The sequence below is a fragment of the Lemur catta genome, chromosome 24, assembly GCF_020740605.2.
Source record: "Lemur catta isolate mLemCat1 chromosome 24, mLemCat1.pri, whole genome shotgun sequence".
Lineage (NCBI taxonomy): Eukaryota > Metazoa > Chordata > Mammalia > Primates > Lemuridae > Lemur > Lemur catta.
In genome coordinates, this window is record NC_059151.1 from 4541380 (window position 1) to 4557006 (window position 15627).

A 15627-nucleotide genomic window follows, 5' to 3' on the forward strand; every position below is an offset into this window, starting at 1 on the left:
CCCTCTCACTATCTGTGTCCTGAGCCTGGTGCCACCTCTGATATAGAACATCCTAGGGCTGCAGCGTGGCATCAGCTGTCCTTATGTCCCCTCTCCTCCCACCACTGCCATTCAGGGCAGCCACCCATCCCCTCTGCAAGTTCTACGTCATGGGTCAGGCAGTCCTATCTCTTCTGAAGGCTTTTAAGACTATTGCTCCCCCGACACCAGTGGGCCGTTCCGACTGAAGTTGTGATGCTCTATTCTCCCTGGTTGGTGTGAAACTCTCCTGGATGAGGAACAGACATTCCTTGTGCAAACGGGACACTCATTCTGCTCTGCTCACAATCCCCTCTCCGTTGGTGGTTGGTGCCTGGGAGGCAGGGTGCAGTCAACACGAAAGAGATCAGTTCTAGGAATGCAATGATCATGGCCTAAAAGGCTCAAGACAAGATGTAGTCGAAAGATGCGTTATTCTGTGTTATGCTATAACATTCTAATTGATAAATTTAACGTGACCAGTAAACAAATTATCATTCATATTTTCCTGTAGGTATAGCCTGGTTAAGACTTTGAATTTGTGGTTATCATCAAAGAACTGCTAGTTACAATCTTTGAGCAGCTGGAAGTCAGCATTCATGGTAGCACAATGGATGTTGCGATGTCAGAAGTAACGATAAAACCAACATGAACTAAATGGTAGCAGGCTATTGCATAGGAGTAAAGGTTTGTATTGTCTCAGTGCAACTATGTTACAAACAGCCATGGCATCACGAGTAACCATAGCATTGCTACCCTTTCTTGTGGTGAAAGATGTGAAATTTTTAGCCATTTATTTTGTAAAACGTTTGCACAAATTTGCCAATATGTATGTAAATGCACATATACTGCCTTTCCCATCTGATAGATACCTCGAATCGAAATCCAACTTTTGAACCTCAAAACTGTCTAAACATCTCCGGGACCGATGATATATGAAAACAGAAACTACAAAGACAGAGGTTATCGTGGAGTTAGAACTTCAGATATTCAGATTCAAAATAGAGTCACTGGGTGGTCTTTTGTAGTGTAATACGGTGTAGTATTTTAAGAGATTATGAAAAGAACAGAAAGTATAGAGGTTCCACTTTTGGTAGACACGAGAGTTAAAGGACAGAATTAAGTAATAAATTCCAGAATATGGTTGCAGTGTTTTGAGCTGATGAAAAAGGAAGAGGTTAAAATCCTGCAAATGCCAAGTCTTACAGAGACCTGTTGGTGCTTTGGAGCCCAGCTTCTTGCTTAAGCTTATCTCCAACTGAGAACTCCGTGTTTTTGTTGACATTCTGTGGCTTGGCTACAGGTTGGAAGGCTACTAGAACAGTCTTTTTTTTTTTTTATTGAGACAGAGTCTCACTTTGTTGCCCGGGCTAGAGTGAGTGCCATGGCATCAGCCTCACTCACAGCAACCTCAAACTCCTGGGCTCAAGCGATCCTCCTCCCTCAGCCTCCCAAGTAGCTGGGACTACAGGCATGCGCCACCATGCCCGGCTAATTTTTCTATATATCTTTAGTAGTCCAGCTAATTTCTTTCTATTTTTAGTAGAGACGGGGTCTCGCTCTTGCTCAGGGTGGTCTCGAACTTCTGAGCTCAAATGATCCACCCGCCTCGGCCTCCCAGAGTGCTAGGATTACAGGCGTGAGCCACCGTGCCCAGCCTTGAGAACAGTTTTAAACCTTCCCTGTGTGAATCAGTTCTCTTTGTATTTACTCTCAAGAAGGTAGTTTTTGTCCACCTTTAAATGGAAAGAAACAAAAATAATATATCTTAAAGAAAAACGACCTTTTAAGTATGTTTATGTCAGCACAGAAATTTTTAAGAGACGTGGGATGCAAAACAGATCCAACTATTAAAAACTACATTAATATTCTTGCAAAACAGACAGACAAGTAATTAGTCTTATTCATTCTACTGCTGCTAGTGCCAAACCAACGTTTTTAGTATCAACATGACTGCAAAATGTGAAATAGAGCTTTGAAGCATTGACTCTAAACTTAGATTCATATCATTAACCTGCAGATATCTCTGGCTGTGGCTCATTTATTCATTTCATTTTGATTTTGTGGCCAACAACTGCTTCAAATTGAATATCCTGTACACGATGTATAGCTGCCAAAGCACGTTCGGGAAGAAACCTGTAAGGAAAAAAGAGATGAAATGATTTCAATTTAAAATCTTTGACACCAGAGATTTTGGGGTTAGTTAGAATACCCCAGGTGTTATCTGCCTTGCATTTAATTTTCCCGTTTTCCCTTTCTTCCTTTGCAACGACCTCTCTTTCTTTTTTGTGTGTATGTCTTTTTAATACTCATAGGTCAAAGTGCATAAAACCATGCCGATTGTAAGGGAAAAAGTGAAAATGTCATTATCTGCAGATAGTATGATTGTCTATGTAAAAAATCTGATGGAATCCACAAAAACCTTAGCAAGTTTAGCAGATTGAAAGTTCAGCAAGTTTAGAAAGACTACAGAATACAAGATCAAAATGCAAAAATCAAACATAAACTAGCAACAAACAATGGAAAATAGAAATGTTTTAAAAATGCCATTTGCAATAGCAGCAAACCATGAACTACTTTGGGACAATCTGATAAAAGATGTGCAAGACTTGAACACCAAAAACTCCAAAATATTGCTTAAAGATTTTGAAGACAATAAAAGAAAGATATATTGATTCTTGGATTGAAAGACTCAATATTTTTAATATGTCAATTCTCCCCCAATTGATCTATAGATTCAATGCAATCCCAATCAAATTCCCAGCAGGCGTTTAAAAAATAGACCTTTTATGATTAACTCCTCCACTATATTGCATTCTTTTTAAATGGTCTTGCCCTCAGTTAGAATAGTCTTCAGCAAAGATTGGGCAGAGACGGTAGATATGGTAGAGAAAATGAATCATTCTCTTTTTATAGATTGGGTAAGGCAATAACAGATGAAACTGAACTGTTCCCCCCAGGGATGGAGAGTTTCCATGGCAACTCTCACAACTGAAAGACTCTCCATAATTATAGCTCTATCAGTGTCTGAGTATTTTAGGCATTCTGCACTATACTTACTTCTCTAGCATTACAGAGATACTGACATATGATGGAACAAAAATCATTTTCTTATTGGTAAGTATTCCATCTATCAGGCTTCTTGCAACTTCCTCGGTCTCCAATACAGGCCATAATCTGCGTTTAAAAATTTAAAAAGCAAAAGTTTATTTTTAGTTTTTGAAATTTTAATTTTTTTTAATGAAGACAGGAAAACTAACATATCTTTTCACTAAATTTGGATTTAAGATTTCAAATGTTCCAGGGCTCACTGCATTAATGCCACCCTCCTCGCTTCTTCCACATCCCAAGTTGATGATTTGCTACCACAATCTTATGCTTTCATAGCCAGTAGGTGCGTTTCATGTGTGTCATAGCTCACTCAGTCAAAATATCAAAACGTCAGGGAAACACCTGACATCTCAAGCCCTGTTGGATGCAGGGAGAAAATTCTATAGCTAAGTATACTTCCTTTCTCGCGGAGGTATTCCGTAAAGCTGGGTTGTTTTGAGGGCATGTAGCACTTGAGAGTCACCTCTGACTTGCCTACCCTGCAGTTTAATGAGACAAGATGTGGACAAGGAGTGTCACATTGCAGCTGGCCTTCCTTATACTGAAGACTGTGTACATGTATTCTTGAGAAATACGAATAGCCACAAACGCAGCGTGGAAGTGCCCATCAGTGCAAGATGATGATAGAAAATTAAAATGTAAATGGATTTTAAATCTTCTACCAATGTTAAGATGTCTAGGCATGGGCTGAATGGCCAATGAATAAAAAGGTTGGCTAAGACTGCGGGCGCGGTGGCTCACGCCTGTAATCCTAGAGCTCTGGGAAGCTGAGGCGGGAGGATCGCTTGAGGTCAGGAGTTCGAGACCAGCCTCAGCAAGAGTGAGACCCCGTCTCTACTAACAATAGAAAAAACTAGCCAGGCATGGTGGCGTGCGCCTATAGTCCCAGCTACTCGGGAGGCTGAGGCAGGAAGATCGCTTGAGCCCAGGAGTTTGAGGTTGCTGTGAGCAAGGCTGACGTCACGGAACACAGCCCCCCCCCACTTCTCTTGTCTGAGTCACTATATGCCTTAAAAAAATAAATGACCCTAGTTCTTGCCTTTTCCTGCACATAAGATAACATCTGACAGGGTTAGTGATTAGGCCTCTATAATCTAGAAGCAGATATACTCTTTTTTTTTTCTTTTATCATAGCTCAGCGCAACCTCGAACTTCTGGGCTCAAATGATCCTCCTGCCTCAGCATCCTGAGTAGGTGGAACTACAGGCATGCGCCACCACGCCTGGCTAATTTTTAAAAATTTTTTGTAGAGAAGAAGGTCTCCCTGTGTTGCCCAGGATGATCTCAAACTCCTGTCCTCCAGTGACCCTCCTGCCTCAGCCTCCCAAAGCCCTGGGATTACAGGCATGAGCCACCATATCCGATTCAGAAATTCACCTTGATTAAGGAGCTAGGAACTCAATTTATTGCTACTGCTAGGGACATTTGCATTTTTAAGGTGGTAACAGTGATCAAATGCATGTGGTTTTATATATATATATATATACGTGTGTGTGTGTGTGTATATATATATGTGTGTGTGTGTATATATATATATAATTTTTTTTTTTTTTAGAGATGGGGTCTCACTGTGTTGCCCAGGCTAAAATGCAGTGGCTATTCACAGGCACGATCATCATGCAGTACAGCTTCAACTCCTGGGCTCAAGTGACCCTCCTGCCTCAGCCTCCTGAGTAGCTGGGACTACAGGCATGCGCCACCACACCTAGTTCTGGTTATATTTAATATATCAATGTTTTCCAAATCTGCCTCCAGCCTCAGCCAATATGCTTGCAAAACAAAACAAAACTAAAGAACACCTCACTCTTGGTGCTCATCCCAGCCTATGAATTAGAATCTTTAATGAACGGTCTATGAACATGTATTTTTCTTGTAAGCACAAGTGGTAATTCTTAGGATCAGGCAACTTTGGAAAATGTTGGAGGACTTTATGTCAGCACTGTGGCCAGTGCCGTGGGAGATATAAAAGGGTCATATCCCCACACCTTTGCATACTCAATTTGAGGAGGGTGAACCATTAATGGGAGAGGGAGATGGTCCATTCATTCCAGGGGTGTGGTTTTCAGGAGAGGAAACTCTCACTATTCCCTTAAGCACAACTCTCCAGCCCACCCACCCTGTTCCCACCCACTCTTGGCACTTGAGCATGTGTTGGGCCTTTTTCTGGACACAAATAACCAGTTGTCTAACTCATTGGTAGCTGATCACTCCTGCCAGTGCTTAGTGTGTTTTTTTCTCTTTATTCATTTAATTTCAAAGTGAAGACTAAAAGCCAACACAATAACATTAAAAAGAAAAATATTTTTTCCTTCTTCCTTTTCTTCTATTTTCTTAGTTGACCTGCCTAAAAATTTCTTATATAGTTTCCGTATCAATTTCCCATGCCAGATTCCCATCCTGTCTTGATTTCGATCTCACCTTGTGCTTGGGTTTTTGGTGAACCCAGTATTCACAAAAACCGGGCAGAGACATGAGGTTTTGATACCAGTTTTTCCCAAGGCTTGAAGTTCCAATGTCAAAGCTCTGTGAAAGCCAACGGCAGCAAATTTGCTGGAGCTGCAAGAGAATCATCAACCATTGTTACCTAAGAGACAATGAGACACAGTGCTCAGATCTCTGTGAGAAGGTGGTGGCATTTGGCTTGGGAACAAGTAGAAGCCAGATCTCTCAGATCAACCACTTGCAATTTTTCTGTGAGGCTAAATGGCCATTCATTTTCATTTACATGATGAACAGAATTCTGAACGTACCCAAATTTCTTAACTAGCAATGACATCGAAAGAACAATAACTCTATTGGACTGGCTCGATGTTCACTTTTCCACCCTACATGTAAGGTTTTCCGTTCAATCTTCAAACTATTTTCTAATCAGTTTTTATTGCTGCTTCTATTTTGAAAAAGATGAATCAGGAAAATCACATTTAGAGAAACTACAAAACTAGTATCTGTGTTGATAAGCTTCTGTAGGACTCTGCACATTTCTCCTCTCTTGATGGTTGAGTGGATAGCTTCTCTCTTGACAATGGTTGCCACTTTGGCTTCTAAATTGCATTATGGGGATTGGAGAAGAGTTTACAAGGAAAGGCTATTTTGCAAATACGGTAATATATCTTTGGGGCCTCCCACATTCTTCCCTTAATGTCTTTGACGGGGGCATGGAGTACAGTATCTGCATCTTTTAATCAGATAGACGTTCTCTCTATTTCTCTCTCTCTCTTTCACACACACACACACACACACACACACACACACACACACAGGTACACACACATGAACTCTCATAGCACAAGCACACTGGGAAATGTTTTGATCCAGGGGTCACTCCTAGCTGGCTTGGACACCCAGGCCATGACATGGATTTGTGTTCATTTTAGCTTCTGTACATTTTGCTCCTTAGTCTGTGAATTTTCTGTTTGTTTTACCAACATCTACTCGTTCAGGGTACAACAGGAACATGCTTGACATTACTGTTTTCTTTCATTGCTCTACAAGGGAGTTTTCAGACATCTAAAAATATTTTAAATGTAATTACAACTAGTATCACTCTTTTAGAAAAAGTCATTTATAATTTTTTATTCTAAACTACTATCTAACTGCTGTAAATTCAAATTACCCTGCTATAAGCACAGGGATCTAAAGTCTAATTCCCTTAAATACATACAAATATATACAAAGATCTGTAACACTGCTGGCAAGTAACACTTACCAATACGGGATGAGATAAGGGATTACACCGTGGCCGCACACGGAAGCCACTGTGACAATGTGGCCATGATTTCTCTTCATCATCGATGGAAGAAGTGCTTTTGTGATCTTAAGGATCATTGCAGAAAGAAGAGAAACAAGGACACAAGTGTTAGGTCTCCAAATTAGGTAGTTTTACTCTTGTTAAGACAGAATGGCATTTGAGAGAACTTCTACAATGAAATTAAATACTTGCCAAAATTCTCTGATTACTTGATACAAATGGTAGAAAGAAAAAAGATAAAATTGCATTGGTTTGAGCTGGTATTGAGTGCTGTGCGCTGTATGTCACGTGCCAACACCCATCTTAGTATTCTCTCTTCAGAAGGAATCAGGTATATGTCATCTAAACAATATTAAGGGCCGGGCGCGGTGGCTCACGCCTGTAATCCTAGTACCCTGGGAGGCCGAGGTGGGCTGATTGTTTGAGCTCAGGAGTTCGAGACCAGCCTGAGCAAGAGCGAGACCCTGTCTCTACTAAAAATAGAAAGAAATTAGCCAAACAACTAACATATATACAAAAAATTAGCCGGGCATGGTGGCATATGCCTATAGTCCCAGCTACTCGGGAGGCTGAGGCAGGAGGATCACTTGAGCCCAGGAGTTTGAGGTTGCTGTGAGCTAGGCTGACGCCCTGGCCCTCTAGCCGGGCAACAAAGTGAGACTCTGTCTCAAAAAAAACATAAAAATAAAAAAATAAATAAACAATATTAAGGAAAAAATTCCAAATTTTCATTGCTGAAAAAAATTCCCTATGATAATTCAGTGTCATGTATTTTTTTGGTTTGGGGCTTTATCATTCTAATTAGAAGAGTGAAATCTTGCATACCTGTGTCAAAACAGTTGAGTAGTTGAATAGTGTAAGCTAAGAGTTCTTTACTCATCCACAATCCTTATGCACCATTAGATTCAGTATCTCTCTGTTTGCAATATTGTGTATTATATGATGTTACAGGAAAGAGAAGTCTTTCTTTTCCTCCAAAAAGCTCAATAAAATTTTATGAGAATTTTATAGACCCATCTTTATAGACCCTATGCAAATTCATAGAGCCAGAATTGCCCATTCCATCCTCCTCCAAATTCCTCATCCACAAAAACTGTGCAAGGATAATGCACATTTATCATTGCTTTAAACCACTAAGTTTTGGTCTAATTTGTTATGCAGCTACAGATAAGGAATATATGACTGTACTGATACAAGAGGTCTCCACATAGTTTGGTGGGCATGATGAATTCACATTAGCATGTGTGAGGGGCTGGGGAAGGGAGGGGGACACATCTCTTCCAGGATCTAGATTTGCCCCCTGGTTCTACATTAATATCGAAGCACTGAAAGTTTAATTCATAAAAGGCTGTTTACAGAGGCAGTTGAAATTATTAATATTTCAGTCTCCCACAAAACTAAGCAATTATATGGGGTCTGTATAGCCACACTGCTCTAGTAACCCCATGGATCTAGAACTTGTCTGAGTCCCACCCAGAAATGTCCCCAACCCTGCACGTATCCAATTAGTTCTGACGTCCTTTCAGTTCTAAAAAATTCCATGAAATGAGGTCACAAGCGAATGTACATCATATATATTTCCTCCAAAGCATTGAAAAGATATATACTGACAACCCCCAACGAACCTCCACAATTTGTTGAGTGCCTGGCACACGCCAGGCTTTGTGTTAGACGCTGGTCGACAAGACAGACCAAGTGGCTTACGTGCCGGAGTGTTGTGTCCACTAGAACTCTCCACCCTTCTCTTGCACACTCTGTGGCTCTTCTACAAATTCGATGATTCTTGATTTAAGGCAAAGATTTGGCCAGTTTTCCACCCAGAAGTATGTGAACTCGATTATAAATCTCATGTACCTTAAGAGAAGGTGTCAAACGTGCACAAATCTAGAAATATTTCTGACTCAACACTCACCCAAAAATGTCCTAGGATGTTGACCTCAAATGTTTTGGCAATCTCTTCGTCCTTGGTACTAAGAAGGTCAGCTGGATATACTGCCCCGGCATTGTTCACCACGATGGTCACATCACCCACTTCTTTCTTCACCTTTTGCAATTGAAAGAAGACATTCATTGAGTGCGTTATACAAACTCAGAGCTTTAGGGCCGGTATTATCCAGGGATTAGAGTCTTTTTTCTGCTGGGTGAGGTGTCTCAGAGTTCAGGCACAAAGAACTTCTAGCTCCAACAGTGGATGCCAAGAGAACACTGACAAAAGGTGGGCTCAGCTGGTTTGTTTTTAATGTCTAAATTTCAGTCCCCAGTACATCATAGATCTTTAAAGTTTATCAGTAAAGTGACATTAATAGTTGTTTTGATAAACTGACATAAGTTGTGACCAAATATTTTTAAAGTGCTGATTGAGTAATCCTGGTTCAACCAACCACCTCTCAGGTACATGACCTTGGTTTGGCTTAATCTCTGGAAGCCTTAATTTGCTTATCTGTAAAATGAGGTCTATAGGGTTATCGTAGGGATTAAATTTAAAAATGCAATAGTTTAGTGGAGTGCTTGGTTCATTGTGAGCATTTGTTTTTACTCTTTTAAAAAATTTTTATAATAATTATTCGTGTTATATTTTCTACAGAAGACTAGATCAGCACCAAAATCAATAAAATCTCACACGGGAAACAAAAAAAGGAATTACTGCAAAACTAATAGGACTGAAACAAAACTAGAAAGTGATCCGTTTTCCCTGGTGACAAATCCTTTGCCAGTCACTCTGCCGCTGCTCAAAATCCTGATCAGAATGAAATCGATTAATAATATGAAACAATAATAATGAGCAGAGCCGAGTGGATTAGATACAAGAAAAAAAGTATATGTATCTTGTCTTGGTCACAAAATGACTTCAGTTAGCAGCGGCTGAAATGTAATTTAAATCAGGCAGTCACGAAGAACCTTCTCATTTTCCACGTCAGTGGTAGTGGATACACAGTCATCTGAAGAGATTTGTGACCTGAAGCCTCACCTGATTCACGGAGCTGTAGATCTCCTCTCTGTTACTGCAGTCTACAACAAACACGTGCACAGTGGCTCCCAGTTTTCGGCACTGACCTGCAGTTTCCTCAACGCCACGCTATAATTGGAAAAAAAAACAAATTCAGAAAACAGTGGGGGAGAAAGCACCGGAGAAGAAAATTTCTAAAAGGTTAACATTCATGTCCCATAGGCTTCCTTATTTGTAAGAAAATTGCGTGAGGGAGACCGCTTGCCTAATTTGCAGTGAGATTAGGCCTGGCTTTCCTGCCAGGCAATGCTCATGTGAGCACCAAAGCAACAAAACAGAACAAATGACCAAAAAAATCCCTTCGTGTTTTTCCAGCTTTTCAACTTGGTTTTGGAGGTTCTCCAGCAGGGGTTTTCTCTAAAGCAGGCTACTTTTGTAGCTTACAGAACATTCCTGAAAGGTGTTGCTCTGTGTGGTGTCATGGAAGATGTTTGAGTAGGGAGAAGAAAGGCAAACTCAACAATTATTAAAATTTCTCACACATTTGTTGAGCACCAACTATGTAATAGGCAGGACAGTGTTAAGTAGCAACTCTTAACTAGTAGTAATTTTATTTTATTTATTTTTCTTAGAAAAAGACAGGGTCTCACTCTTGCTCAGGCTGGTCTCGAACTCCTGACCTCAAGTGATCCTCCTGCCTCAGCCTCCCAGAGTGCTAGGATTACAGGCGTGTAATTCTATGCCCAGCCTACTAGTGGTAATTTTAAACTACATGTCTCTGCCCATCAACTTTTCTCGATGATTCTGCTTTATCTCTCTGGGAGAGAAGGGGAAAGAAGGATCCTTATTTGAGAAAGACTTTCATAGAGAGACCATGCTACTATTCCAGGGGGTACAATATTATATTTTGCAGGTGTTTGGGAATGGAAACGGGAAAGGACCACTGGATGGATTCTCGTGTATGTCACAACTTTGCACATAACTCTACACAGCAACTTACTTTCAGCCTAAATGCAAAGATCCCTTTCCTAACATAAAATTGCCCTGATGCGTGACCTGCATCTCTGGAAAATTAGAATTATTTTCAACTTTTGACATCTGTTGACTTTTAGAGAAGATGATAAGGTTTTAAAAATTATGCGTTGTCCTCCCACTATCTGCAAACTCTTCTCTGTGATTCAGAGACAAGCATATCTGAAGAGCGATTTTCTTTGCATATCGGGATGGTAGTGGTGTTGCTGTTAGTCGGGGCAATCCCTGAACGAGGGGTCAGGTGTTGCCTTCTCTGGGTGCTTTGTAGGTCACTGCTGTGGGCTACACCCTGGGGCCGCAGCCTGAAATCCCAAGGAACAGACTTTTGACAGACATCAGGACTCAGTCGCAAAGCCTGTGTTCCCTCAATTAGCCTTTTAGGGGGTTGCTGAGAAGTAAAAAGATAGGAGAGTATTTCATGGACTTAGGCTGCTGCTGGTGGCTTTCTCACTGCCAGATTGCACAAACCGCTGCATGCTCTCTCTTCAGTCTCCAGATTCAAGGTCGGTGGAGAGTATTAGTAACAGCAGCTTTCATCACATGCTTTGACTGAAGAATTGAAAAAGCTTCGGTCTTGTAACGGAGCTGGAGCACAGGAAAGTGGAACGCCTTGCCTTTTCCTAAGCGAGACGCTTGTTCTAGCTGCAGCTGCCGTGTGTGTTGTTTACTCCACTTATCTCTGTGTTCCTGAAGCAACAGTTTGGATTGAATGAGGGCCAAACTGCTAATGTTTAACCGTAACATTCAAGGATGCAAAGAGAATTTGGAAGGTTGGGTTGCCCATCTCCCAGGTAGAATTTTTTTTTTTTTTTTTTTTTAGACAGAGTCTCACTCTGATGCCCAGGCTAGAGCACAGTGGTGTCAGCCTAGCTCACAGCAACCTCACACTCCTGGGCTCAAGCGATCCTCCTGCCTCAGCCTCCCGAGTACCTGGGACTACAGGTATGTGCCACCATGCCTGGCTAATTTTTTTTCTATTTTTAATAGAGATGGGGGTCTCACTGTTGCTCAGGCTGGTCTCGAATCCCTGACCTCAAGCGATCCTCCCACCTCGGCCTCCCAGAGTGCTAGGATTACAGGCGTGAGCCACCGTGCCTGGCCTCCTGAGTCTTTGTGATCAACCTGCACACCGTGGCATAAAAATCACTGCTTAGGTCTCAGTTAAGTTCCCTTCATTTACCAACTTGCTGCACATGTAGAAGGCGGCTCCATGGAATTTATCAAACTTTGAAGAAGGAAAACACAAAGACAAGCAGATGCTAAATCCAATAATTTTTAAAAGACACTTCTTACATCGTGACTTTAAAAGGTTGGCAGATGTATACATTACCTTGTTAATATCCCACAGAACCAGTCGGCTCTGCCGTTTTGCAAATTCATAGGCAGTCAGCCTGCCTATCCCGTGCCCGGCTCCGGTAATGAGAACGATCTCTCCGGCCACAGATTTCCTCCTCCGGGGAATGAAAAACTTCACCAGTGACTCCACGTAGGAGTAGAGGATGGTGATCAGAAGCAGGAGGATATCCAAGACAATGTTCATGGCTCTGCTCTGTCCAGTTCCTTCTGGCTCAGTCCTTGTATAGTCCCGGGAAAGAGATGCCTGTGCACAGAGCTCCGGGGAAGAGCTGTGCTCAGGTGTTAGTGGCACTGTCAGAAAGAAGCTGGCTGTGGAAGCAGACTTTGTCCACGTGCCCTAATGCGTTGAGACACCTGGAGTTTTGAAGTGATGCCAGCTGCTAGCAGTAGCTCAGCTCAGGTCAATGAGCCCAAGAGCACGTGCCCTCTGAACCTGTTTATCTGAAAAGCTGTCGTGTACTATGTCTCACCTTGAACTTCAAGGTGAGAAATATAATAATGAAACCAATGGCTTTTGGCCTAATGGAGGTAAAAATCAAAAGCAATCAAAGCATCTCCAAATAATTCTGGAGATGTTGAATTAGCTAAAGATATCTTGGTATCTTCTATAAACTGTTTCTTTTCAGTGTTTGTTTGTTTGTTTTAATAGGGAAAAGAAGCAAGTAGAGATAGTATTTCAGAGAAACTTGAGTAAAATATAGGTCATCAAAGTTTAGATCTTTGATTCATTGATTCACGAAAGCTCAACACCAATATTCAGTTGGCTAATCAGTTTACATATGATGCCAAGTTCCCTGAGAAGCTCTTGAGTTTGAGGGAGATTTTCAGTTATAAAACAATCAGTTCCCTTTGTGATAATATTGGAAAAGCTTTTAGACCAGAAGGCAGAAGTCTCAACTTAAAAAGTGGTATGTCTTCCGTCTCAGTCCATTCAGGCTGCTATAACAAATTACCACAGAGCAAGTGGTTTATAAACTACAGAAATTTATTTCTCATCATTATGGAGGCTGTGAAGTCCAAGATCAGGGTGCTGGCAGATTTCTTTTCTGGTAAAAACTGGCTTCCCGGTTTATAGATGACTGTCTTTTCACTATAACCTCACATGGCAGAAGGAGGAAGGGAGCTCTCTGTGTTTGCTTTTATGAGGGCACTGATGCCATGGCAGAGCCCTCAGGCCCTAATCACCTCCCAAAGGCATCACTTCCTAGAACTATCACATGGGGGGTTAGGATTATGTAACATGAATTTTGGAGGAACACATTCAGTCTATAGCAAATTCCAGTAGTCAAAAAGTGGAAACGACCCAAGTATTCGTCAACAGATGACTGGATGAGCAGATATGACATACACACACAGTGGAATATTATTCAGCCTTAGAAGGGAAGGAAATTCTCACACATGCTACAACATGGATGACCCTCAAAGACATTATGCTAAGTGAAATAAGCCAGACACAAAAATACAAATATTGTATGCTTCCATTTACACGAGGTGGCTAGAGTAGTCAAATACATAGCAACAGAGTGCAGTACCGTGGTTGCTAATGAATGGGGGGGAAGGAGAACGGGGAGTTATTGTTTAATGGGTACCGCATTTCAGTTTGGGATGATGAAGGTTCTGGAGAAGGATGGTGGTGATAGTTGCACAACAATGTGAATATACTTAATACTACTGAACTGCACATTTAAAAATAGTTAAAATGGGTGGGAGGTACTTGTGATGAAAAAAAGGTCAACACAGGCCGGGCGGGGTGGCTCACGCTCTGGGAGGCGGAGGCAGGAATACTATATGTGAAAAGCTTGGAGCTGTGACAGGAGAAGAAATATAATAATGAAACCAATGGTTTTTGGCCCAATGGAGGTAAAAATCAAAAGCAATCAAAGCAGTCCTTTATCCTGTAGTGTAGGCAGGTATGGGAGCCAAGGAGGATGAATCCAGAAACAGAAGTATGCTGCGCCTTGAAAAGCATTCAGAGGGAAATTCACTTTGCTGCATGTTGCTACCAGACTTCAGTATTCCCAAGCTCCACGAAGGTTATGAACACCTGTGCAAATACACTCCCTCGTCCGCACTGAGGCCTCCCTAACCTGCCAATCAAGTGGTGCTGCGATGACTGAAGGGTCACGATATTGGACAGTCATTGCATTTCAATGAAAAGTCCTCTGACGGGGGCTAAGAACTTTCGTGAAAGAGATCGGGTCCAGTAAGAAATGTTCAGTCATCACAGTATTCTATGACTGAACTATGCTGAGAATGAAAGCTTATATTATGTATTATAAGCTCTATTTTCCTTCACACCTCCAACTGTCATGCTCACTTTTAAGTACAATACTACATTCAGTTGTCTCAATTTTACTTTACAATATATTTTTTTCTTTCCAAATGAACTATTCTGTATTTATTTCTAAAAAACTTCAGCCAGTACGTTTTGTCTCACTTCTTTTAATTAGTCACACCCATTAAAAATCTGCCTGCCCGAAATGTCAGCCACCCAAATAGTTTGGTGGCATTGGCAAAATTCATGAGTGTATTTAATTATGCACTGTTTTTTTTTTCTAAGTCATTAACAAAATGTCAAAAAGCTGAGGACCAACTCTTGTGCATCTCCTCCCTAAGTGCACTTCCCTAACACACAGATTTTTAAAAAGACATTTTTATAGACCACCTGTTGATCTATGGTGCATATACCTGGGTGATTACCCAGTGAAGATGTAACGTGGAACTGAGTAACAAAGCCAAAAAAGTAAATCAAGACCTCCACAATAAAATCCGTTTAGTCACCAGCCGAGTCAGTGTGGAAGATGTACTGAGGGCCGATTTCAACCCTTTTACTTGCCTAATTCCCCATTCTTTTTAATCCTCATTCCCAATAAAAAGACTAGATTTCTGGCGAGTGACGATGGTGGCATAGGGATGGAGGTGAGGAAGAGTATCTTTGAAGGCAGGCACGCGAATATTCTCAAAGGGAACAGAAGAGAGGCCAGGAGTCCCAGCTCAGATTCAGCAGGGCCCAGGGTGACAGTGAGGTCTCAGAGGAAGGCTTTGGGGTTTGTCCAGGGAGGCTGGGTTCCCTGCCGCAGTCAGGATTTCTGTCCTCTGCGGAGAGCCATTTGTCATCAAGGGATCCCCTGGTTAAGGACCACAGAGTGTCCTGATAGTGGACAATTAGGATTCTTTCCCCATTTACCTGAAGACAACATAAGGCTGTTTGATCCTGGTGGGTCCTTCAGAAGTAGCTCTATGAATGACAGAGATGGATTTTCCCACCAAACTGGTGAGAAGTGGGGTTCAGAGTTAGGATTAACTTCATTCAAATGACATTTACAAGTTTTCAGACTTTGAGTCTCAGGAGTAATTGCCTGATGTCGGTGAATCAGAGTGAGCTTTAAAAAAAAAAAATGCAGAGAACAAAATT

The 15627-nt window shown here is 41.5% G+C and overlaps 1 protein-coding gene across 1 annotated transcript; it reads right to left on the reverse strand.

Moving 5' to 3' along the window:
- Positions 1-1621: 1621 nt before the first annotated feature.
- On the reverse strand, positions 1622-12492 carry HSD17B13 (hydroxysteroid 17-beta dehydrogenase 13). Its single transcript, XM_045536791.1, has 7 exons — positions 12187-12492; positions 9846-9953; positions 8790-8921; positions 6836-6942; positions 5548-5685; positions 3079-3195; positions 1622-2154 (listed from the first exon to the last, which is right to left on the reverse strand). The coding sequence occupies exons 1-7, from the start codon at positions 12394-12396 to the stop codon at positions 2064-2066; spliced, it is 903 nt and encodes a 300-aa protein (XP_045392747.1). The 5' UTR covers positions 12397-12492; the 3' UTR covers positions 1622-2063.
- Between the last annotated feature and the right edge of the window lie 3135 nt (positions 12493-15627).